This window comes from Cornus florida, unplaced genomic scaffold (assembly GCF_030987335.1).
Source record: "Cornus florida cultivar Cherokee Brave unplaced genomic scaffold, ASM3098733v1 CherokeeBrave_3.0.0_Hap2_Chr05, whole genome shotgun sequence".
Taxonomy (NCBI): Eukaryota; Viridiplantae; Streptophyta; class Magnoliopsida; order Cornales; family Cornaceae; genus Cornus; species Cornus florida.
Window position 1 is genome coordinate 98,884,589 of NW_026775575.1, and position 26,598 is coordinate 98,911,186.

General features: G+C 34.6%; 2 protein-coding genes and 1 long non-coding RNA gene across 10 annotated transcripts; 2 read left to right on the forward strand and 1 right to left on the reverse strand.

Moving 5' to 3' along the window:
- The first annotated feature begins 1,763 nt into the window (after positions 1-1,763).
- On the forward strand, positions 1,764-8,305 carry LOC132307890 (salutaridine reductase-like). Of its 4 annotated transcripts, XM_059805763.1 has the most exons (7): positions 1,764-2,085; positions 3,463-3,499; positions 3,577-3,820; positions 4,061-4,135; positions 6,774-6,851; positions 7,500-7,682; positions 7,789-8,305. In XM_059805763.1, the coding sequence occupies exons 2-7, from the start codon at positions 3,465-3,467 to the stop codon at positions 8,164-8,166; spliced, it is 993 nt and encodes a 330-aa protein (XP_059661746.1). In that variant the 5' UTR covers positions 1,764-2,085; positions 3,463-3,464; the 3' UTR covers positions 8,167-8,305. The 4 variants fall into 4 exon arrangements, with proteins under 4 accessions (XP_059661746.1, XP_059661747.1, XP_059661748.1 ...); XM_059805764.1 differs by lacking the exon at positions 1,764-2,085 and having other exon boundaries at positions 2,092-3,499; XM_059805765.1 differs by lacking the exons at positions 1,764-2,085; positions 3,463-3,499; positions 3,577-3,820 and adding exons at positions 6,175-6,225; positions 6,295-6,538.
- LOC132307894 (uncharacterized) lies at positions 8,048-10,677 on the reverse strand. Of its 4 annotated transcripts, none has more exons than XR_009482343.1 (3): positions 10,118-10,677; positions 8,758-10,037; positions 8,048-8,162 (listed from the first exon to the last, which is right to left on the reverse strand). It is a non-coding gene; the product is annotated as an uncharacterized LOC132307894 (long non-coding RNA). The 4 variants fall into 4 exon arrangements; XR_009482344.1 differs by lacking the exon at positions 8,048-8,162 and having other exon boundaries at positions 8,445-10,037; positions 10,118-10,199; positions 10,443-10,677; XR_009482342.1 differs by lacking the exon at positions 8,048-8,162 and having other exon boundaries at positions 8,445-9,395; positions 9,991-10,037.
- Positions 10,678-21,313: 10,636 nt separating this feature from the next.
- On the forward strand, positions 21,314-23,302 carry LOC132307892 (salutaridine reductase-like). 2 transcript variants are annotated; one of them, XM_059805767.1, is made up of 5 exons: positions 21,314-21,433; positions 21,541-21,784; positions 21,996-22,070; positions 22,531-22,713; positions 22,841-23,302. In XM_059805767.1, the coding sequence occupies exons 1-5, from the start codon at positions 21,396-21,398 to the stop codon at positions 23,216-23,218; spliced, it is 918 nt and encodes a 305-aa protein (XP_059661750.1). In that variant the 5' UTR covers positions 21,314-21,395; the 3' UTR covers positions 23,219-23,302. The 2 variants fall into 2 exon arrangements, with proteins under 2 accessions (XP_059661750.1, XP_059661751.1); XM_059805768.1 differs by having other exon boundaries at positions 21,541-21,751.
- Positions 23,303-26,598: the final 3,296 nt, after the last annotated feature.

Here is a 26,598-nt window from a genome sequence, read left to right on the forward strand (position 1 = left end):
CCTTGACATAGGATTTCCAAGTTGTAATGGAGGACTGTATTTAAATAAAGGATGGATGGATGTTGTATTATTTAATGTTTCTTTCCTGTCTAAATTCTTTTATTTCCATCATTTTGTATTCCATGCTTGTATATTGCCAATTGTTTTTGATATCCCTCGTTTTTCGTGTATAAGTCTGATCAACTTATGCGTGGAAAATGTGGGGGTGTTACAGGGGGCGCCATACATAGCTTCTTTGGTACCAAATTTCTGGGCCAGTTTTTAAATGACTATGTGATGCAGCCATATTGTATGCTCTATTATATTTTTTCTAAGCTTAAAATCAAAATAATTCACTATATGCAAAATAAGTTGTTGGTTTGTTTATTATGATTCCCAAAGTAGAAGAGTCATTCAAATGAGTTTGGGTAGGTCTATCATTTTATATAAATAATATCAAATGGTTGGTTATGATATCCGTATCAGATTAGGTATTAGATTACTAATGCATTGTCATATTAGTTTTTTTTTTTTGGAGTTGATATTCAATGATTTTATATAAGTAAATATCAAAGGGTATCCATTTCAAATAAGATATTAAATTAGTAATGCATTGTCAAATTAGTTTTTGGAGTTGAAATTATACTTGGGGGAAGCTTCCACAAATATATTCTTGTTGAAATCTCATCATTATCTTTATCTCTCCGGCTAAGAGCGGAGCCAGAAATATAAGTTGGGGCGACCAAAATTCCTTCTTTTTTTTTTCCCCTAGTGGTGCATTGAAATAAAATTCAATTTTAAAGATAAGATAAAATAATTGTGAAACAATTTTTAAGAGCATGTCTATAAAACAAGAAGAAAAAATGGAGAGAGTAACTTTTGATAGTAAATTTTTTTTATTTATCATTAATTCATAAAAAACAATAAATGTATGTGCCTATGTGTACGCAAGTAGTACTAATGTGTTGCATCAAGAATATGATCAATAGAGTACTAATATATTGTATCGGGATCACAATAATAATTAACACTGTTTATTTTTATTGGTAAATCAATGGCCAAGCACCTCAACATATGTTCTGCAATAATTCGACTGACTCACATGAGCACCTATTTTTCAATTGGACCTTCATATCCCCTCTTTGGCCATTTATCAGGTACAAATGCAACATCTATACTGTAATTAAAAATTGGGATGTTTTGGTATTGTGGATCAGCAACCATTGGAAAGCAAATACTTCTTCTAATCTACACAAGAATTTGTGCTTATCTTCGCTGGGGTTTCTTAAAGATTGCTCTTCGTCAAATCAATTCTCATGGAATGAAATGTCTTCCCGTCTAGTTGCAGACCGCCGCCGCGTCCACCGGACTGAGTTATGGCGGCATAGCTGCTTGAATTGATGTTCCTCATTTAACGGCCAAACGTGTCATTATTGGTCTTGCATCTGTGTGGGCTTGTCCATGGGTTAGTTGGGCTTGTCCTTAGGTTGGGCCTTGCCCTAGTGACCTACAGCCTTGTACTTTTTCATTTCCGCGCCTAAAAAGGCATTCCATCCATTGTATATTTTCTTATTATCTATGGAAATTGCTCAAATTTTTTTTTTTAAAAAAAATCCTACACCACAAATACAGAGAAAGAAAGAATAAATTATCCAAACATACTTACACTGGTCCTATTGTCTTGTAGTACTCAACTGCCCACTTGTTAAGATAGTATTGTGGCTGAATGTCTACCAAAAATTCATGATACTCAAAAAAGATACTATAAAGAAGGATGCTCCCCGCAATAGCCCACAAATCACTATCCACAAATAATGGTGCCAAGAGAGTACAGCCTACACCCCCAACATTGACAGAGACACCTGATAAGGAGATGATGCTAGCTTCAGAGTCCAACATTTCAAGCTTGAAACTCTTCAACCTTATGATCAAAAATATAAAAAAAAAAAAAACAGAGTGTCTACTACAGTTGTGAAACCACTTGTCATTGTCTTCATCACTTGGGAAGCTACTTTTAGGACTAAGTTAAGGATATCTCCTGTCTTCTGGTAGAGCCAATTCGGGAACATCCTACCCACTTTGACACTCGGATCGGATTCGGCAAAGGTACACCACTCTTGAAAATTTGTGATTAATCAATATAGTCTTATAGATATTAATACTCTTCATAAGTTACCCGCTTCTATCATGTCCAATAGGGATGTCAAGTACAAAAGTCATTTTTGAAAAACACTTTTGGACATATGCAGGCACCAATTTTAAATTTTCCTTTGCATTTTATGCTCAAACTGGTAAGAAAATTCCGATTGTAAACCAAGGTCTAGGAAAGTTGGTTAGTTATTTTGTAATAGAGCCCCTTGACACTTGGGACTTCTTGTTATCTATCAAGGAGTTTGCGTATAACAGTTTGGTCAATTGATCTGCTGGAACTCGTTCCTTAGGGATTCACAAACCCGTTTGACTTCATTTTGTTGCCTCTACATTCTTGTTCATTAAAATTTCAGATTCCTTTGTCCAGCTTGTCAATGAATTTCATGCTAATATGCGACAACAAATTGTTTTGAGTAACAAAATTATGAATTTATTGCATATGCTCATATTAAGAATCATAAATTTATTAGAGGTTACATTTTAATTTGTATGCAAGGTGAAATTAGGGACTTGATGTAACTAGATTTTATTTTTTGTTGGTTTTGTTATTTTTGGCAATGTTCTATTTTTAGGGATATTTTAGTATTTTAATATTTTAAGATTTGTTTAAATTTGCTCATATGTAATCTAACAATTCAACTTTAGATTATTTAATAATATTGTGAGTTTGCAAACTCTCTTCCTCTGTTTTCTCACTCTTGGTTCTTGCTTTTTTCGATCCCTCAGTCTCTAATCTTCCTCATTCAATTTACTTCTCATCCCTTCGTCTGTCCTCTCACCTCCTTTTACTATGACAATATGTGCATAAATTACTTTATTGATTCTGATATGTAAATAAATTACTTGCACACTGCAATTTAAATATATGAACCTATTAAAAATTTCTTTTCTATTCCCAAATCTTTTGGCAATCACATGGAGTGCAAAAATAAGATTTACAGATAGGTGCTATCAGACAACAACTTTGAGGATATGTCACTTCGACCCTATAAAATAAATAAAGCTGGCATTAGTATAACATGGGTGGTACTTAATCCCAGGGTGGACAAACTCACCTCGTTGAGATAAAGCTACAATTTTTTATTGAATATAGAAAGATCTGTTACGATTAAGTGAAGATACTGAGAATAGAAAAAAGAAAAAGAGATAAAAAAAAAAAAAGAATCAAATTTAATGAAAAAAAAATAAGGCAAAACCACCTTAGGACATGACTCATGAGGGCAATTAAATAATTGACCCCATTATCAAATAAAGACCCACCTTGGGATTAAGGCAGATTGTCACAAAGTGAACATCATTCAGTTTCAACTCACAGCTCTAGTTTTTCAACAGAAATGGAAGAGACCAGCAACAGTTCAACAGGAAAAAGGTATCTTCAACTCATGACTCTCATTTTATAATTATATATATGTATGCATAATCTCTAGTGGATCACTGTTATTCCAGGTTAGCTGTGGTTACAGGAGGCAACAAAGGCATTGGACTCGAGATATGTCGCCAGCTAGCATCTAATGGAATTGCAGTAATATTAACAGCCAGAGATGAGAAGAAGGGTATCGAAGCGATTGACAATCTCAAAGTTTCTGGCCTCTCAGATGTGTTTTTTCATCAACTTGACGTAAAAGATCCTGCCAGTATTGCTTCATTTGCAAAATATGTACAAACACGTTTCAAAAAACTTGACATCCTGGTGAGATTCAAGATATGCCTTATGAATTAACGACTTGGATATTGCTATTATATTAAGAAAATAAATTTATATCAATATACATAGACAATGGCTTAGCATGATGTCTTCCGTTTATTCAATTTGATAGCATACAAAGAAATGAAAAAGAGATGGATAACAGCACTTTCTCATGTGTTGAGGAATATCAGGTTATCAAGATAAATTGCTAATGGCTATTCTGTGGAATAAACTTCTTTACAGGTCAATAATGCAGGAATTGGTGATTCTGTTGTAGATCGTGAAGCACTTAGAGGCTTCAAAGAAGAATGGGGGATCGTAAGTATTAAATCTCTTCCCTTTTAGATTTTTTATCAAATAATTTCTATTAAATGATTTAATTTAATTCTCTTCCGGTAATTATTAACATAGAAAGAATATTTAACACACAGGTTGTTTTTAGGTTCAGTAAATCCAGGAAATGTTTAAACTCTAACTACATTAGTCTAAATTGGATTTGTAAATCCAGGAAATGTTTAAGCACTTAGAGGCTTCAAAGAAGAATGGCTTGTTTGACAATATAAATTGGATTTGTAAATTCTATGAACATGTTGATGCTCAAGAACTAACCACAATGCTCTGGAAATACCATCAAAGCATCCTCTTATTTTCCATTAAAGCACACTTATCCGAAGAAGAAAAAAAAAAAATCCATTAAAGCACAATTTTGGCACTTCTTATATTGCATTCAAAACTGTTGGTGTTGACGGGAACCAGAACTTACAAAAACAAGAATCTAGTGTTAACAAATACTTGTCTTCTATTTCAAACATAATATTAATTTTAGAATTAACAATGAACAGTGCATTTATTAACATCAAAATCTCCAATTTTAAAGTTTAACAACAAAAAAATTGCCCATATTGTGTTTGTTTTTATATTAAAGTTAAACTATCCAAATTTGAGAGAGCAAACAATCTGGCTTGTAGAGAATGAGAATGAAGGATGAAGCCCCACCGAATTAATCTTTATCTTTTGGGTTAAAATTGTTAAAGGTTTTCATTCACAAATCAAGCAAGAACGAACTTTACACAAATGATTTCGAGTGAGTGAGGGAAAAAATTAAAGAAAAGAGCCTAGGAAAATGAAGTATCACCTAAAATTTTGTGGGACAAATCGACATAGGGTTGAGAATTACAGATCTGGACGGTTTGAGTATTTTTTGGGAGAGAGAGAGTCAGAGGTGGGTTGCAGTTGTCAAAAGGTGAGGAGTCCATGATTGAAATTAGAGTTTTGAGAGAGAAGAAGACAACCATATTGAAGCATGATTTCGCAAGGAGTGCAAGATGGACATCAAATTTCACCTAGGGACTGAGATGATATTCAGAGGTGATCTTGAGCATGAGGTTTCTCAGTTTTTTCTGTTGCCCTAGGGCTTCGGAAGAAGAACATCGTGTCCGCTTCCCATGTATTTAGAAGTACCAACTTCTCCAAAACACTCTTCTAAGATCCAAAAGTTCTTTTAAAAAATTAGTCAAACACTACTAAAAATAGCTTTTAAATCCAAAAAGCCAAAAACAGCATTTCAAAAGCCAATCCAAACAGGCCCTATATACAACATCTACTGACTCGGATGGTCATGGAATTATATGATTCGTTTTTAGAATATCGGAAAGAAAAACCTTTACACAAATGTCAAATTTTCAAATAGAGAGCCTCCAGGGACAATCTTCAACAACATTGGAAATAATAACACTAGGTTGAAAACCCAAACATGATTATCAATTGATTAATCTGCATGACTAGGTCTATAGAGGATTACATGTACGCAACCGCAGGCAGAGAGAGTCTAGGTCTATAGAGGATTACATGTACGCAACCGCAGGCAAAGAAACTAAACATGATTATCAACTAACAAAATTATCATCTTTAAAGTAGATATGATTTTCCTCCTGGGAGACAGTTATGGAGATAAAATGATCCTTTTCAGACTTAGATTGATTTCTTGCAACATTTTGTCTGGCACAAAATATTTTGGCAAACACATGGAGTGCAAAAATAAGATTTACATAAAGGTGCCCTCATCCAACGTCATTGAGGATGTCACTTCAACCCATTAAAATAAATAACAAAAGATCTGTTATGATTAAATCAAGATACTGGAAAAGAAAAAGAAAAAGAAAAAGAACAAAAGATCAAAAAGTCATCAAATCAGAGAAAAGGCCAAACCACCTTAGGACTGTAGGACATGAGGCATTCGCAATCCAGCTATTATCCATTTAAGATAAAAGGCACAAACTCACCTCATGAAGGCAGATTCTCACAAAGTGAATTCAATATCATCTCGCAATAACAATTAATTATCAACTATGCTCTAGGTTTTTTATATCAGAAATGAAAGAGACCACCAGCAGTTCAACAGCAAAAAGGTATCTTCATCTCATGACACTTATTTTATGCCATATGTAAACACATATTATTCACACACCAATTTCCAGGTGTGCTGTGGTTACAGGAGCCAACAAAGGAATTGGACTAGAGATATGCAGACAACTAGCATCTAATGGAATTACAGTAATATTAACTGCCAGAGATGAGAAGAAGGGTATTGAAGCTGTTGACAATCTTAAACTTTCTGGACACACAGATGTGTTTTTTCATCAACTTGATGTAAAAGATTCTGCCAGTATTGCTTCATTAGCAAAATATCTACAAACCCATTTCACAAAACTTGATATCCTGGTGAGAAACAAGATATTCCTTATGAATTAAGTGACTTGGCTATTGCTATTATATCAAGAAATTTGTACAAATCTACACACAACAGCTTAGTATTATGTATTCAATTTGATGGCATATAGACTGATGGACAGATGAAGAGGAGGTTAAAATACAGGACTGTATGATGTGTATAAGAATATTTGGTTACCAAATTTATTGTTAATGAGTATTCTGTGCAAAATTAACTTCTATGCAGGTCAATAATGCAGGAATTGGTGGAGTTATTGTAACAGATTATGAAGCATTAAGAGTCTTCATAGAAGGAGGGGGTATAGTAAGTATTGCAGCTTCCTGTTGTCGATATTTGTTCTATATCTATGCTATTTATGGACGGCTGTTTAACTCTAATCTTGTGTTTAAGGAACAAATAAATTAAGGGACATTTTAAGTAAATTACACTACATTGATCTTCTTAGCACAAGAGGATTGAATTCATGAATATATATAAATAAAAAAATTCCAGAATGATACAGACGCCAATATTCATAAATTAGGCAACGCATTGTTCATCTTATAATAAGACAGAAAGACAAAACTTTTTCATAAATTAGGCAACGCATTGTTAATCTTGTAATAAGACAGAAAGACAAAACTTTTTCATGGTTTATACAAAATAACTGTCCTTGGACAGGAATCATAATTATTGTCCTCAGCGATATTACACCAAACAGTCTAACAACAATTATCTAGCAGAAAAAGTTCTCATTTTACAGAGATTTTGTTCCAGCAAAATAATTGGAACCTTGAAATACATAAGCCACAAAGAAAAAACTCATATATTGTTTTGGATCTCAATGCAATTCAATTTGAATCTAGCCGTTCAAAAAATTTAAGCTTTGAAATTCTAAGTTCATCAAATATGAAAATTCTAAAAATCACTCATGAATTGGCTAGCAGGACTGAGAATTTCTAATATATGCAGGTGAGCAATGAGAATGCCCACCTATTGGAGAAATTCATGAAGCAAACTTATGAGAGGGCAGAAGAGTGTATCAAAACAAATTATTGTGGAACCAAAGAAGTAACCGAAGCAATTCTTCCTCTCCTGCAACTCTCCAATTCAGCAAGAATAGTGAACGTCTCTTCCCTTGTTGGACAACTCAGAGTAACTAAACACACTTTCATGCTAGATCAGAATTTCAGGTGAAGGAACAGAAAAAGACTATAAATTCTAATTCTCTCTCTCTCTCTCTCTCTCTTTTTGGTTTCAGTTTATCTCCAACGAGAAGGTCAAAGAAGATCTGCAAAATGTCGACAGCTTAACAGAAGATAAAATAGACAAGATTTTGCAGTGGTTTCTACAGGATTTCAAGGAGAATAAGTTGCAGGCTAATGGGTGGCCTCTTATAGCACCCGCTTATAGACTTTCAAAAGCTGCCATAAATGCCTATACGAGGCTTGTAGCAAGGAAATTCCCTGATTTCCGTGTAAATTGTGTTCATCCTGGATATGTCAAAACAGATATGACAGGTAACATGGGAAACTTGACTCCCGATGAAGGTGCTAGAGGTCCTGTAATGCTGGCTTTGTTGGCTGATAACAGTCCTTCTGGCTTCTACTATGATCAGATGCATGCATCCACCTTCTGATGTAAAAATAGCATGCAAGTATCCGAGTTAGAGTAACCTTTGGTGAATGATATTGTCTTGTTATGCTTCTTATTGCTATTTGAATAGGATATGCAACTTTCTTTTCAATTCCGAGTTAATTAATTTCTACATTTGTCTCTACTATGTGTTACAGAAGCACAAAACAATATTATATCCAGTACTTAGTGACTTGGATTGTCAGAGAAACTACATGATTCTTTTCCACAATTTCGGAGAGAGAAACCTTTACACAAATGTCAATTCTTCAGTTAGAGAGCCTTCAATGACAAACTTTCGCCAGCACTTAAAATAATAACACTATTTTGAGAAACTAAACATGATTATCAACTAACAGAATTGTCACCCCTAAAGTACAAGATTTGATTTAATTCTTGGGAGAGATTTATGGAGATAGAATGATCCTATTCAGACTTTAGAACGATTTCTTGCAGCATTTTGTCTGACACAACATCCTATGAAGTAGATTACTGACTGACGCTGTGCACCAGATGAAAGTCAGGCCCAAGGATATATAAAAGTAAAATCCCAAGAATATCAGAATTTAGAATTCTGTAGAAGAGAGAGACTTACCAAGACAATGAACCAAACCACGTTACAGATTGCAACCATCCTCCATTCAGTTTTCATGTATTGTGCAACTCCAGCCCTGAAAATATGATACTAAAGAAGAAAATGGAAATGATATTTTGAGTAAAAGAGAGGTCATGGAGTAGAAAACTGGAAAATGACGTTTACTTGCAACAAAAACAATCATAGCACTTGGCGTGCTTGAAATTTTCATAGAGTTTGCAGTCATTGTTGGAACTCGTTGGATGAAAGCTCAAGTCATAGTTCGAGGCATTGACAGCAGGATAACCACACCTAAGAAATGAGTTGAAATCCAGAAAACAAGAAAAGAGAGTTACATGCAATTTTCGTAACTTTGATTTTGTCTATAACTAGATGTATATTCATTACTTTAATGACTCTGATGTGTATATTACTCAACACTGCTTTTTATATATATGTGAACCCATTGAACTTCAATGAATGATAGTATTCATAATAGTTAATAGACAGGATTTTGCTATTGAATACAAAGAAAGAAAATATCCTTCATTCAAACATAAAAAAACAGAGGGAGAAGAGAAAAGGCACCTACTCAGATGGTGTTTGACCGCAAACAGCCTCAATGGGGGTTAGTTTTGCCAAATTGAATTGCTAAGAGTCTCCAACAAAGAGGTCACAAGAAACATATTAGAAAGTATAACTTAATGGTAGATAAATTCATCTTATATTTTTTAGAAAGTTTATTGCAATTATCAGATTTTACAACATAAACTTTTCAACTGCTTCCAGCTATTGTTATTATTCAACTGGAACAATAAAGCAAGATTAAGAATAACAAATTTGATACTCTCAAGCTTAATATTTTAGACGCTTGATTAATTTATAGAATATTTTTACCTGTTTTAGAAACCATGAATTGTAATCTAGAAGTTGATATTCCTAGTACCTAACCAGACACAGATTAATGGCTGCTGTTGAGCCAATCCCCGCTCAACCACCAAGAAAAAGATGCTTAGGCTATGTTCCGTGGCATGGAATTGGAGGCTTCAATTCCATGCAGCCGAACATAAGAAAAAGTAAAATGATTTCAAATATAATCTATACATCAATGAGCTCAATTTTTTCTTACATCATGAAGATTCCAAATGTGTGATGTGTGTTGAGGAACCAAGCAACTTATGCACACATCAGTGTTCTTACACCAAAGAAAATGAGGGACATAATGATGTTATCAGAGAAATCATGCCATCGTACCTCAAAGCAGCTACATTATGACCAGATCCATTATTGCTGCAATAAACCTAAAAAGAAAAAGAAATATATATATTATAAAATTTATTCATAAAGCATATGCTACAAGCAAGATAAAATACACAGATACCTCCAGCAATTTTTATGGAATACTCCATTGGCCATGCGTCCATTTACCAATTACCACCAATTGCATAACAAAAGGAGCGGAACTACAAAGATAACTTAATGATGGTCAAGAAACACTATTGTAGTTCAAAATCGAAAATGCAAACGGTAATGCATTGGGGGTGTTTCAATTGATCTTTGTTGAAATTGACGTGTGCAGAATACTAATTGTTATAACAAAATAACAAACGAGTTTTTTTGAGTTTCAACATACTGTTTTCAGAGGCTCAATTCACACTCAAATTACTAGAAAGAAAAAAATTATCAATTAGGACAATATTAGAGACCTTCCTGAAGCAATAGCTAACATCAGAAACCAAAGGCCTGTGGCCTAGTGGTGGAGAACGACCGTTTCAACCAATTTCATACCAAGGCAAAACCAGTAGAATATGTACAATCAGTTTTAATTATTGCCTCTGAGGCCAACACCACCATATACAAAAATATCTGTAAGAACTGCCAATTCTCATCTACCGCCACCAGCTCTGCCATCATCCCCTTCTTCTCAATCCGGTATCTCTATCCCCACCCCCCCCCCCCCCCCCCACCCCCTCGTTTGCCGAACTCTGCTCCACTTTCTCTCTCTAGAATGGGTCCGGCAAGCGGAACTGTTTTCCTTGGTGGCGATACCGATTTCTTGCAGGAAGAGGAATCTAACACAACCAAAACACCAGTGCAGCGAAAGAAGATTGGATGGAAAGGGGTAAAGCGATCGTCCAATTTACATCTTTAGGGTTAGTAGTGCAGAGCAGTTATTTTGGCTTTATGTTGATGACATCAGCCAAAATATAAACAAGATAAAACAACTCCCATTTTTTTTTTTTTTTTTTTTTTGTTGGGACTCACACACACTGTCTCCACTGATATTTGAACCCCTGACCTTTTTTTGGAAAGTAAGACCGCTAGGCCACAGGCTTGTTAGTCTCCTATGTCCCTTAATTTAAGGGTGGCAAAATTTGACACGATCCGTCAACACGATAAGAGTTAAGCAAATTTGAGTTGACTTTAAACAAGTTCGAATCACAAATTTGTCGACACAATTAACCCGTTTACTTAATCGTGTCGCATTTAGATTGAGGGATTCAACCTGTATAACCCGTTTAACTATATCTATCACAAACAAATTTCTATTTAAGTTCTAAAATAACTATCTAAATTTACGTCTTATAATTTATTCTTTTGTAAATTAGAGATTATTTTGTAAATTGGTTGGATTAAAATTTATATTTTTATAATAATTATTGTTTGATTTAGTGATATTAATAATTTAAATAATATAATGTTTTGTTTTAGTAAATATGTTTATTAAACGGGTTACAATACTTATTGTTTGATTTAATATTATTAATAATTTAAATAATATAATGTTTTGTTTTAGTAAATATATCATTAAATAAGTTACCCGTGTAACCCGTTTAATAAACAAGTCGGGTTAGTGTTGAAAGTTCTTGACACGATTATTAAATGGGTTGTGTTTGGGTTAAGCAATCTAATACCCTTAGGTTGACACGACGCGATTATGACCTGCGAATACGAATTGTCACCCCTACCGAGAGGTCATATGTAATGACCCGGTCATTTTCTTTCCTTTCCTTTTTCCTCAAATTTTACGAATAATTTTTTTTCGTTGTCTTTTCTATTATGTGTTTAGTTTCTCGTCACTTAGTGTCGTCTTGAATGCTAAGAAATGGTTTCTGAGACTCTTTCCTTTGGATTGACAACTTTCTTTAAGGACTGAGTCATTTCCGCATTTTTCGTTTTTCGACACTATTCACTTTTCGTCCTTTTCCCTATTTTGTCTTTTCCCCATTTGTCAATTTGTTGACATAACCTCACTTTCTGTGTTCGGAGTTGGTTTTTGACTGCACGTATCTTCATTCTAAATGGTTTCCACAAAATATGTATCTTTGTTTTTGGAGTAAAGTACTTTGGTTGCTCCCGATGTCCATAAGGGCATGAATGCATAGTTTTTCAAAATCTTTTCTTTTCTTAGAGTGTTTTTCATAAATATCTTTTGAAGATATTTTATTTCAAGTGTTTTTAAGAAAATATTTTTTGAAGATATTTTCATTCTGGGTCATTAGTATAGTTTTCACTTTTTGGAGGGGCCGTTGTGCAATTAATGAAAGTTATTACAAAAATGCCTCGTTTTGAGCCTGGATCCTCATACGGGATTCATTTTCACTTTTCGTCGAGTCATGTACTCTTAGAATTGCCTTCTGGTCGTTTTCCCCCAGTTTCAGGGTTTCTGACCCTAGTTGCCGCCGAACTTGTTTGGGACATAACTCTCTGCTCGGAACTCAATTTTTGACGCTGTTTCTTCCGTTGTATATATTTTCTCATTTCGATTCTTTTTCGTTCACAGAGTTTTGCCGTTTAAGTGCGTCTGTGCGAATTCCATTTTTTCGGACTCGGTGGGACCCTTTCGAGGCACTTTTAGGGTTTTACTATAAATAGAATGTCTTAAAGTGAAAAATCACTTTTTCACTTTCTTTCTCCCTCTCTTGGCCGGATTCCATGGCAGCCAAGGGGCTGCCACCTTCTTTCTCTTCTTTTGAGCTTCTTTCCTTTGTTAAAAAGTCGAAATGCCTTTGTGTTTTATGTTTGTCTTGATTACGAGCATCTTTCCCCCTTATTAGAATCCGTTTTTAGCTATTTTTTGAGTTCAAGTTTGAGGTCAAGTTATGATTTTGGTATGTCTTCTTTGGAGTTTATTGTTCACCGTGTTGTCCCCGACAAAACTCTGAAATTTCGTCGGATTCGTAGCGGTTTCATTTTGGTGGCTTTTGAGATTTTTATCTCAAATTGAGATAGGGGATGTTATAGGTTATTATTTTTGTTATCTTGCATGCTATTGATACTTATACAACTTGTATGCATGCTTTTGTTCATAATCTATAATTTAATTTAATTATTTTATATGTTTAAGATTTAATTCTCATGATAATATTCAACTTAGAATTAAATTGTGGCATGCTAGTAAATTAGGTTTTGGTATGTTTGTTAATATATATTAAATTGGGATTATTTGAATAAAGATTGCAACTTTTATTTAATAATTTTCTTTTATTAAAGTTTAATTATTATGGTCGTACCTTGCATGGAATTAACTTGTGATATGCTATTAAATTAAGTCTTGGCATGCTCTTTAACATACTTTAATTTTGGAGCATTTGGATGAGTATGAAAATTTAAAGATTTTTATTAAAAGGATTAATTAAAATCTATTTAAAGGTTTTATTGGTTTAATTAAGTTTTTAACTTGATATTGGTGATGACTAGGACATGTATACTACCATATATTAATTTGGGACCATTTGAAGTTACTTTAGAAGTTAGAGATTTAATTATCATGATTTAATTAAATTCTACTTTGTTGTTCCATTTCCCTAATTAAGATTTTGAATGGATGTATGTAATCATCATGCAATGTTATTTAACATGTGTTAATTAGGGGTCATTTGATTGAGATTTGAAATTTAGAAAAATTAATTAGTTTATTTAATTAATTTCCGTTTCTATAGCGTTAATGATTTAAACATGTGTTTGACATTAGTTATATGTTTAAATCATGATTTTGGACTTATATTAAATTCATGAGTTTATATTTTCAATGTTGAAATATATTATTATACCATGTAACGAATCGCACACTAAAGATTCAACATTTGTCATGCCATAGTAGTTGTGGACTTAGTGCATGTATTATATGTGTTTCCAAATTTGGTTGTACTTGATAGATAGTTGATTATCTTATATATTCTTGTTGATATATACACTATTGCACAACTTGTTGATTTTGAAAACTTGGGGATGTCGTTGTTTGACTACGGCTAGGACATGGTACTAGTACGGGGGATTGTCCCCCTATAGTCTAGTGCGCACATAGGGAGGTTACTCATGGGCTAGTAACCCTAAAGTAATTATGGTGTCGGTTTAATCCGGCATGATGTTCAAGTATCCACTTTGTTTGATTTCGCATTTCATTTCAAGTTGATAACTAGATGATATCGTAACTTGTTGTTCCTTAATTGATTTCCCATTTTGAGTTTCAAGATGTTAACTTAGAGAAATCATGCTTTATACGTTGTATTGGAAGTTCCAATGTTAGTTAAATTGCATCGATATTGTGATCTGTGTTTTGATGTTGAATGTAGCTTAGGAACGATCCTATAGATTCATTTAGAACATAGACGTTAGGTGACATGATCAACTTTAGTTGTTTTCGTATTTTAGATTTCAAGTTGAGGATTTTGAGAATCTATATCTTGTTGCTTTGTATAACATGTTTTTATGTTGTTTAAATTGCATTAATGATGTGATTTATGTTAGAAATGATCCAAGGTAGCTTAAGATGCTCCCTGAGTCTCATCTTGACATAGACGTTAGGTGGCATGAGCCCCTTTGACTTGTTTCACCTTAAGATGATAATTTTGTAAAATGCTAGGTCGATGCATGCTCATTTCATACAAGTAGCTTTATGTTACTCACCCCGAAGTTACTGGGGATTTGTTTCAGGTACGAAGGCTTGGTTCATGATACTCATCATTCCTTGGATGACTTGGAGCTTTTAAGTTTCCATTTCATGCAAATGTTAGCATGAAATGTCATTTTGTAGCCTTATATGTCTAAACTTGTATCTTTGATTCCATATATGTAATGTGTACATAAGTACACCTTTTATGATATATTTGACTTGTGTGAGATGAGGCCGGAGGCCAATGATATTTATATTGCATCTTACGTAATTCTTGATTTCATGAAATGTTATGAAAATATTGAAAATTCATAAGTCATTAATTTATTACTTTTGCATCGGGTGTGGGAATTCGGTTTTTTATTCTTTCATAGGGTCTCATCAATCATGTATAAAGTGTGACCAAGGGTCAAACGGTAATTTGACTCCATTTCATATTTTTGGATTTCAAATATTCCATTTCAAGTCCATTTTTCTCATATTTGGCCGTCGGGGGGTCAAATTTTGAGTCGGGGTTCCTCGGGAGCCGCGGACCATTCCCGCGCGCTTAGAATCGTTTATTATATTTGTGTGCACATTCGTTTCAACCTAGAAATGTATTTAGGGTCAAATGCATACTTGGTGCAAAGTTGCATTTTTTGAGTTTTTAAGCCTTTTCTGATCTAGGGGCATTTTGGCCATTTTACAGTGTATTTTTTTCATTTTCTCTCACGAGTCCGGGTAGAAAATTTGATTTCGAGAGGAGTTTCTTCTTCATTTTTTCCAGAAAAATTCATTTAATAGCCTATTGTTGACCTTAAGGATTTCATCCAATGACAATCTAGGTGTTTTGATGATAACAAACCATTAATGGTGTTTAAGGACTAATGTTTACATTGAGTGTTATATAGATTATTCACATTCAAAGAATGACCTCAATGAAGCACCAAAGATCATTCAAAGTATTCCATTACTCAAGATCACATAAAGGAAAGAAATGGATACAATGAAGACATGAAGTTGCAAGGAACAAAATGCAATGTCCAAAGGTAGCTTGGACTTCAATGAGCAAGAAAGCAACTCAAAGGAAGAAAGAAAGCAATACTACCTCAAGCCTAAACGATCATGAACAATGCATGAAGAAAAGGGATAGATAGGATGGTGAGTGTTTTGGATTCAATGTCAAAGTATTTATGAATCCATTTGAAGCTCATCTCTATAGGATCATGCATATTATCATCATTCACATATTCCTATATCCTTAGTAATAGACTTTGCACTTCATTCATAGATATTGTCATATGAAGTCTTTGCTAAGAAAGGGTTAGTTCAAGCTTGTATAAGCTTTGAAAGAACTCACAACCTAAGCTAGAAATGCTAGGACCATGCACATTAATCATAAGATTTACTTTGGTGTCTAGAAAGAAAAGGAAAAGGCATTGAATTTTAAATTTCATCTTTAAAGCCTTTATTGCCATAATTTGGTAAATGACTCTAGGACACAATGCACTTGAAATTTAACATCTTCATATGTCCCTAGACTCCTAGAAACAGGCCTTGAACTAAATTGAATCATTCATCAAAGTCCTAGGTGTTAGAAAAATGAATATCTCAAAAGAAGCAATTTTCAGCCTAGAAAATTTTCAGACCAGCTTGCACTCAAAATGCTATAACTATTTGTGTAGTTGGAATTTTTACATAAGGCCAGTGGAATTAGAAAGCTGACTTCGATCCCTTAAGTTTAGACTCAAATTTCACCTAAATTGGATTAAAAATGACTGAGATATGAGCTTCACAAAATACATGATTCTGCTTTACGAAAATTCTGACCAGGTTTCACTTAAATAGCCATAACTTCTTCTGTGTTTGGAATTTTTGAGCAAGGCCAGTGGATTTAGAAAGCTGACTTCAAGGCAATAAATTTAGACTTAAATTTCACCTCATTTGGAGTTTCATGGACTGAGTTATGTCCATTTGAAGTCATACCATTTTCTGTCAAAATCCAAAACAAGGTGTTGCCTCCATGAAAACTAAAGCAAGCACATTTTATCAATTGGAGCCGCCTCCCAATTATAGGAGCCGCCTCTTTGTACTCCAGTAGCCAAATTGTGTGTCGTAGAATGCATTTTGTGAATTGGAGCCGCCTCCCAGTTATTGGAGCCACCTCCCATTTATTGGTGCCTCCTCCAATTTTTTGTAGAGCCGGCTCTTCTAAGTTATTTGAATCTACAATGGCACTTTTCTGCATTTAAGTCTTCCAACTACTTCTAACAGATATATTATGCTACGGCTGTCTATATAAGGAAGGCTCATTTTGCTGAAGCAGATAGACCACCATTTTGAGAGACATAATATTACATTTCAAGAGAGCTTTTGTTCTCTCATCTTCTCATCTCTCTCATTCACTCTTATTCTATCTTGAGAGATTCTAGCAAAGATTAAAAGGGCTTTTGCTCTTGCTTTAATCTTCATAGAGTTTTTGCTCTATTATTCACTTGAGAGATTATAAAAGCTTACATTGTTCACTTATATCATTTTCTCTCATTCATATCATTTATAGAGTTTGAGCTTCACTTATATTCATATATACTCTAGTTGAGAGCTAAAGTTTGTACATCAATCTTTGAGAGATATTTCTTGTGAGCTTGCACTTGTATATCTATTTTGAGAGAGATTCAATCTTGTATTTCAATTACAATCTTTTCTATAAACTTGTAAGGGTTGGTGTGACCCAAAAGAAGCCTAGGAGAAGGGTGTTCTCCTAGCAAGGAAAAGAAGCAAGGTCTTGCTTCATGTAAATGTTTGCTCTCCACCCGCAAGGAGAAGCTATATTGGATTGGGAAGTCTCAAGAGGGATCTTGAGCCGAGGAGTAGGAGTTTTCGAACCTCGCAAAAATCGCCGTGTTGTAATTTGCAATTTCTTTTCCCTTATCTCTCTTATAATTATGCTTTAATTGCTTATTCCATATCTTGATCTCATATCTTGATTATTGCATAATTACTTAAATTGTTGAATAGAAATTGTATTTCTATATATTGCGAAAATTATCCATTGTTTGGCATTGACTCTATTCATCCCCCCTTTAGAGTCAATTCTTGGGCAACACCTATTTCTACTCTCAGATATGGACAGTTACTGTAGCAGTTCTTTTTTGCCCTCTTGACCTCTTCTGATCTAGGGGCATTTTAGGTATTTCACAGTGAGTTTTTTTTCGTTTTCTTCCGCTAAGTCGGGTAGAAAACTCAATTTTAGAGGGGGGGGTTTCTTCTTTGTGTTTTTCCAGAAAAAGTCATTTCGGACCTCGTTTCGGCTCTCAGTTCTGGCTAAGCCTTTTTTCTTCCCTTAGCATGTCAGGATGCTTGTGAGGTACTCGTCTCGACATCGTGACGTCGATTCTTGTTTTCGCTCGTTCTCCTTCGTCTGGACTCCAAATCGAGTGAATTTTTTTTTGAACTTCACTAATTTTTCACTGTCTTTCCAACAGTATACTCGATTGCACCCGGATCTTCCTGAAAAATTACCAGTTTACCCTTTTAGCCTTAAGTGCTTGTTTTTCTTCATCATACCGTTTCTCCTTCGTCCGAACTCCGAATCATGTGATTCTTGAGTCCATCTTGATTAGTTTTTCGTTGTCTTTCCAGCGGTATACTCGGTGACACCCGAATTCATATTTTCATAAATTACTATTTTGCCCTTGGGGGCTTAATTATTATTTTTCCGATCTTTTGCTTCCGCGTCAGTTCTCATTGAGTTCCACGACCTCGTGGAAAGTCATAAAAGTGTCTTAGAGGTGTGTTGTGCCTTGTGAGACCGTTGTCTTGTTTCTTGCTTCCGCATTCTGGATTCGTTATCGGATCTACGTTCGGTTCATCACAGGACGCGCTGACCTAAAAATTAGGGCCGTCACATCATAATTTGAACGAACTCTTACAGTGAGAGGATCCACTAACCGCCCGAACCCTAACTCTACTCTTTATTCAGGTAGCCTATGGGTATAAGATCAATTCTGATAAAATTTTATCAAGTCGAGTGTTTTTCTTCTGATAAAAAAATAAATAAATAGTTAAGTAGTATTGTATACCTGCCCATATATAATGATGAACTTCCACCTTCATAATGAAATTTAATAGTTAAAATATGTTAAAGAATTGGTAGGGTGAGGAAATTTGAAAAAAAAAAATAATAATAAAGAGAGTGGCAACAATTTGCATAATGTTTGAGAAATGACATTCTAACATTGGATGAACACTTTCTCAAACATAGTTTAAGAAGCAATTGCATTCTTACACAAGTTTCAAATCAAATTGTTGAAAACGGACAGACCGCCTTTGAGAACTCAACGCTTTACCAATTAGGCCATTGAATAATGCATTTAATGGCCCAATAAATAAATTTTATTTATTCCAAACAAAAGTAATCCTGTTTTAGAATCCAAATCTTGTCATTCAAAGGCGAATTGCAAAAAAATACCATTTACTATTACCCAGTTGCAAAAAACCCCTATAATGTCTCGGATTTTTCTGAATTTTTTTAATATTTTATTTTATTTATTTTTTGTGCCTTGTTTTGCACGTCACGCGGACCCTGAGGGCCGTTTAGGTCATTTTTTTGAGCCGAGTGTTTTATAAATGCATTTTAATTATTTTAAGTCAATTAGGGGCGACAGGATCATTTTTATAAATTTTCGGAAGTCGGAACGATTTTCAGGCTTGGAAGGTTATCCCGATTTTGCCATTTGCATTGAGGGACATTATGTCTTTTCACACATGTATAAATATATATATATATAATGGTGGGATTTTTTGGGGACATGTTAGGCATTGCAATGAAGCGAATGGACATTTAGGTAACTTTGGCATAAAGGTATTTGGACCCCTTTGTATTATGTGTAGCCTCGTTACTTTATCCAATAAATAAATCTTATTTTTTCCAAACAAAAATATCCCATTTTAGAAACCAAACATTCCCATTCTACTCAAATTTATGAATATTATGTTACTTTTTGCTTTGATATGCAAGGCGGACCTATGTGTATGCTTTGGGGCTCAAGTCCAATTTTTTTTTTTTTTTTTTATTATAGGTAATTTTAGTCCAGTAATATATATATATTACTTAGCCTACCTAAAAAAAATATTAGCCCGTCCCATTAACAATTTCTGAATTCACCTTTGTGATATCACCAACTAGTTCCTAAATTTTTATGAGCTACTTGGGTGAAAAAGTACATGATAAAGAATAAGAATGTATGGAATTTGTGAGAGGTCAATTTAGATTGGAATTTATTCATAAAATTGGAAATGGAAAGCTTGTATTATTATGGTATGAACATTGGCTTCCTACCGGGCTTGTAGTGTTAACACGGGTGATAGAGAGAAATCCAAGCCACCATATATTTTGAATATTTTTTAATATTCGTGTGATGTGAAATATTTGTAAACTTAGATTTGGAGAAAGTAAAAAACACGTCAATAGTATTTTGTAATAGTATCTTGTTTCAACTTACAGTAGTAATGTAGAGAGAGTATAAAACACGTCAATGGTATTTTGTAATAGTATCTTGTTTCAACTTACAGTAATGTAGAGAGAGTATATTTCCATTAGCAGACTCGATCTCTCTATATTATCAAAAATCAAGTTCCTGCAAATTCAATCCCAAATGATGATGAAGATCGACAAGCTAATTATGGATAGTAGGATTTTCATGAATCTGATTACCTTGGAGGCTAGGTTTATCGAACTTGAGGTTTCTCATATGGTTTTCTTCAGCTTGCTGATATGGCATTGCGTCAGTTATATTGCTATATGGCATTGCATCAGTGCTGCTGAGAATTGTTTTGAATTGGTTTTGGCCTTTACTCAGTTTCACGACCCGCCTTAAACTCGTATAGATATTGACCTCTTTGCACACTCTCCTCTCGATGCTATGCAAATAGTCCACATCTTCTCGGATGCTTTGGCCGGAGGAATAGTTTATACTTCCCTAGCTACAACTACTAGTGTTTTTGGTGTATTGGTTTGTTGAATACTCTGGCCTTTTTCTGTTAGTTGTTGTTACATTATTGTTATTTCTTGTTGTTTTGTTTTGGCTCCCTATTGGATGCTACTTACTTTGGTGACTTTGGGATTCCACGATTATTTTTGTTTTGCACCACACAAGCCCACAAATAATTGTTGGAAGTGGGTGCAGCCTGCACCACCCAACCACCCACAGATCACAATCCACTGATAATGAGACGCTAGTTTGAGAGTTCAACATTTCCAGCTTCAAACTCCTCACCAAGATCTTAGATATAAATACATACAAACATATATATATATATATAACTTGAGGATGAAGGCCATGAGTTTTTATTAAGCAACACATAGACATCACTAAGGTTGCCCATATGATAAAAAGTAGTATATGTATGATTAAGATCAAGAAAGCACAAGGAATACAAGTCGAAAACGTATGAAGTTGCAAGGCAATTTCTCCCCGGCCAGCACCAGTACTGACAAACTCACCTCATTTTGATTAAGCTAGGTTAATTTATTTATGAAACAGTGAAAGATCTGTTATGATATTAAAAATAAATAAATAAATAATAAGGCATCAAAATTCTAAAGAAAATGCCAAACCACCTACGGACACGAGTCACTCATAGGACATCTATTAAAAAACAAATGGATGGCAGCCTCAATTGTATTTGGGTTGAAGGCAGCTTCTCACAAAGTGAACATCATTCCATATCAACTTGCAATAAGTCAATAACATTGATCAACTACTCTAGTTTTTCATCAGAAATGGAAGAGACCACCAACAGTACTTCAACAGCAAAAAGGTATCATGACTCATTTTTTTACAATATGTAAATACAAATTATTCACATACCATATATATGTGTGTGTGTGTGTGTATCTAATCTTCAATGGATGACTATTTTTCCAGGTGTGCTATTGTTACAGGGGCCAATAAAGGAATTGGACTCGAGATATGTCGTCAGCTAGCATCTAATGGAATTGCAGTAATATTAACAGCCAGAGATGGGAAGAAGGGTATTGAAGCTATTGACAATCTGAAACTTTCTGGCCTCTCAGATGTGTTTTTTCATCAACTTGATGTAAAAGATCCTGCCAGTATTGCTTCATTAGCGAAACATGTACAAACTCATTTCCAAAAACTTGATATCCTGGTGAGACACAATATATTCCTTACGAATTAAGTCAAGAATTGGCTGTTGCTATTATATAAAGAAAAGATACTAATACCAATACACATACACAATGCCTTAGCATGATGTATCAATTTGATAACATAAAGAGATATGAAAAAGAGTTGAATTAACTAACAGGTTATCAGATTAATTGCTAACGGGTGTTTTTGTGGAATAAACTTCCTTACAGGTTAATAATGCAGGAATTAGTGGAATTGATTTGGATGGTGAAGCATTTAGAGCCTTCATACAAGGAGGAGGGATTGTAAGTATTACAAATAGGCTTACCTCTTAGTCTTTATCAAATAATTTCTGTGTCATTTGAGGCACTAAGGTTGTTTTTAAGGAAGAAGTAAATACAGGAAATGTTTAATGTTACGTTTGGGAGCACTGAATTGGTGCTTTGGATTTGGGATTGGAGAAAATTTGGTACAAACTTTGAACTAAATTTCCTCCAATCCAAAATCCAAGGCGCCGATTTGGTGCTCCCAAACATAGCATAAGTAAACTCCCACTGTGTTAGTCTTTATAGAACAATATGATCAATATTTGGTTGGTTACAAATTCAAGAATGTATATTTGTTCCGGATATCAGAGGAATTCATTTTCAATCTAGTTATTTAATATATTTTAATCTTCTGCAATCCTGAGTTCATAAAAAATGAGAATTTCTGTAAGTTACCCACAATTTGGCTAGCAGGACTGAGACTTTCTGAAATATGCAGGTGAGCGATGAGAATGCCCACTTGTTGGAGAATATCATGAAGCAAACTTATGAGATGGCAGAAGAGTGTCTCAAGACAAATTATTATGGAACCAAAGGAGTAACTGAAGCACTTCTTCCTCTCCTGCAACTCTCCACTTCAGCAAGAATAGTGAATGTTTCCTCTGTTTACGGACAACTAAGTGTAAGCAGGCACACCAGTTTCATGCATGATTAGCATGTCTGGTGAAGGAACACAAAAGGATCACAATAAGCTCTACGTATTTACTCTCTCTTTTTATTTATTTTTGTTTTGTTTTGTTTTGTTTCAGTTTATCTACAACGAGAAGGTCAAACAAGAGTTGCAGAATGTCGACAGCTTAACAGAAGAGAAAATAGATGAGGTTTTGCGGTGGTTTCTAATGGATTTCAAGGAGAATAAGTTGCAGGCCAATGGGTGGCCCCTTAGATTGTCTGCTTATAAAGTTTCCAAAGCTGCCATAAATGCCTATACTAGACTTGTAGCAAGAAAATTCCCTGATTTTCGTGTGAATTGTGTTCATCCTGGATATGTCAAAACAGATATGAATGATTACACAGGAAACTTGACTCCCGAGGAAGGTGCTAGTGCACCTGTAATGCTGGCTTTGTTGCCTGATAATGGTCCTTCTGGCTCCTACTACGATCAGATGCATCCATCCATGTTCTGATCTAAAATTAATCTGCAAGTATGTGAGGTGAAGAAAGATATCATAATTGTTGGTGAATGATATTGGCAAGTTATATTTGTTCTATTTGAAGGGTTTGGAATAACATAAGCAACTTTATATTAAATTCCTACTATGTATTACAGAAGCACAAGAGAATGTTATATCCAGTACTTACTGACTTGGATTGCCACATAAACAATTTGATTCTTTTTCACAATATCAGAGAGAGAAACCTTCACACAAATGTCAATTCTTCGGATAGAGATCCTTTAGTGACAAACTTTCGCGAGCTGTTGAAATAATAATACTAAACATGATTATCAACTAACAGAATTGTAACCCTAAATTACGAGATTTGATTTTCTTCTTGGAGAGACTTACGGAGATAGAATGATCCTTTTTAGAATTTAAATCGCTTTCTTGCAGCATTTCGTCTGGCACAACATCCTACGAAGTAGATTATTGACTGATGCCATGCACCAGATGAAAGTCAGGCCTAAGAATCAAAGTAAAAATCCCAAGAATATCAGAATCCAAGATTGCAACCACCCTTCAGTTTTCATGTATTCTGCAACTCCAGCCCTGAAAATATGAAAGTAAAGAAGAAAATGGCAATGAGATTTTGAATTAAAGAGAGGTAATGGAGGAGGACATTGTAAAATGACGTTTACTTGCAAGAATCATAATCAAGCGCTATGATTATTGTCGTCTGTGCACACTCTACAAAAATCGTCCTCTCAGTGCTGTGTGAATAGTCCACATCTTCTGAGATGCTTTGGCTGGAGGAATAGTTTATACTTCCCTAGATACAGCTACTGGTGTTTTTGGTGTTTTGTATAGGCTCCCTATTGGATGCTACTTACTTGGTGGCAATGGGGATTCCATGACTGTTTTTGTTTTTTTTTTTTATTAGAGATGCATGACTCACATGGTTGGTGTTTCCTTTGACTTTTAGCCTAATCAATGAAATTGTTCGACACTTCAACAAAAAAATTAAATAAATAAAATACTAATAAAAATAATAATAAAATATCATCAATCAATTTAATCTTAACATGTAGTGTGAAGCCCATCTAATACACGCAATACATGCATTTGAATTAAATATATGCAACCAACTACTTGAATTTTGTGGGATAGATTTAATTGGTAACTTTTCTCCTCGAGAAGATATAAAGGAGGTTGCACCGCACAAGCCCACAAATAATGGTGGGAAGTGGATGCAGCCTGCATCTTCTAACCTGTGATATCCTTGAATTTTCGGATGCGGATTAACCAGGCCCACGCCCAATTACTCGATGATATCAAACCAATTAGTAATAATCGAACACAGAATATAATTAAAATAAATGAAGTAAATAAAATTTGCTGAAAAGAAACTAGAATGATAATAAAAAAACCCCAGAATAAAATTTTATTAACAGATAAACTATTCTGTTACAACTGATCCTCCACGAATACAAATCATTCTCCAAATTATACAACTCGGGAATCCATCTAGTGGACCCCTAAAATATCCCACTGTACTCAGCTGACTGGAAAAAAACCCAAAGCCTAAAACATAAAACAAAGTCCTACAGCATCGGTGGAGTGAATGACTGTATCTGTTCAGCATGATCCAGCTCTAAGACTGAAACTAACGAACACCTGTAAAAATAAGAGTGGGTCAGGCCCACATGCAAATTCTTCTCAAACTACAATCCAAACAGTGACCCGATACGCAGATACACCCTAGATATCTCAACAATAACTATCTAGTCCGTAATAGATAAATATATATCCACACTACAGGACTCTCACTAGACTATGCTGAAGGTCTCAACCTGAATAGAAGGCAACATGAAATACGCACCTGAGTGGGCATGACTACCTAAGCCTAACAGGGTATACCTCAACCAACATAGCTAGCTACGCATCCTACTGCATATACGCTCCCTAACCGTCGACTATGAGACTCAAGCTCATGTCATGGTACCATAACAATATATATAAAATCCATTCACATTCATCCATAAGAAATCCAGGAAGTCGTTCGGCGTATTCAACCGCACCGACTCATATAAATAAGGAGGATTTTATTCAACAACCCGTACCCTTATTCCAAAATAGGTAGGACTGAATATTTTGAATCAGTCTGTCTCCAGTATGTCACCGTCCCATACCGGTGCATACAATCCACAAAATCCATATAATTGATTGAACAGGTAAAACTGTTCACCAATTAAAATCCATAAGGTAGGAATTAGCGTTTTGAGCTAAACCATACCTAGTATGTCACCGTCCCATACCGGTGCATACAATCCTCCATATCCATGTAAATTACAACATATAAATAATAAGTAAGTAATTTACAATCCAAAACCAAATATCCAAATAATTGCAGAATAGTTTATGCAATGCTACAACAATTATTGTTCAAAACCATAATCTAATTAATTGTAGAATAATATATATAAGATTCCACAATGAACATCCAAACCATGTAAATTACAACATACAATTAACAGTTTAGCAATTTACAATCCAAAAACCATCCCAAATAATTGCAGAAGACAATTTATAGTTTCAGTAATTTAAATCCAAGTGTTAAACCATGTAATTGCAGGAAACGGTTTAAAGGTTCAACAATTAGCATCCGAAGCATGCGTAGATCACATCTAATGTATCAATGACTCTATCATGCATTAAAATTATTTGTCAATCATATTATAGTCCAATAAAATTGCTAAATTAATTTAGCAAGTTAATTCTCTCCATCCGATAACAGCGTGCTAAGTTATATACTAGTATACTGTTTAATCTTTTAGCACAGAGCCACAATATGCTACAAGTCTAATTTTGTTAATTAAAAGACTCCATTATACATCCAAACTTTAATTTAGAATCATATTGTCACCCCTTAAATTGTCAAATTGAAATTAGGCAACTTAACTTCCTTCTAGTAATTAACCGCGCGCAAGTTGTTAATTAGCGCACTGTTAATTCCATTTATACAAAGAGTGTATTTTATGCAATCTAAGACCTTGATTATATGTTAAATTAATTATTAAAAAACCCCCTAAAGTTTTAAAACTGTTCAAGAACCCCAAGTGCCCAAACAGTAGCCAAAAAGTCACTATACGCTTCAAAATGAAAGAGCCTGCTCCAGAAAAATAGAGCAGGCTCCAAATCAGCCTAGAGCCGGCTCTACCACCACCTTGGAGCCGGCTCTAAACAGGTGGGAGCCGGCTCTTGGCATTCCAGAGCCGGCTCTCTCTCCCCCTGTAAGCTACCCCTCCGTTTCAGCTTCGTTCTGACCTCTGTTCCAACTCCGGCCAGTTGCAACCTTTATGTTTGGTTTTAAAACTAAGTTAAGAGTCTTATTTAAGTCTAAAATCATC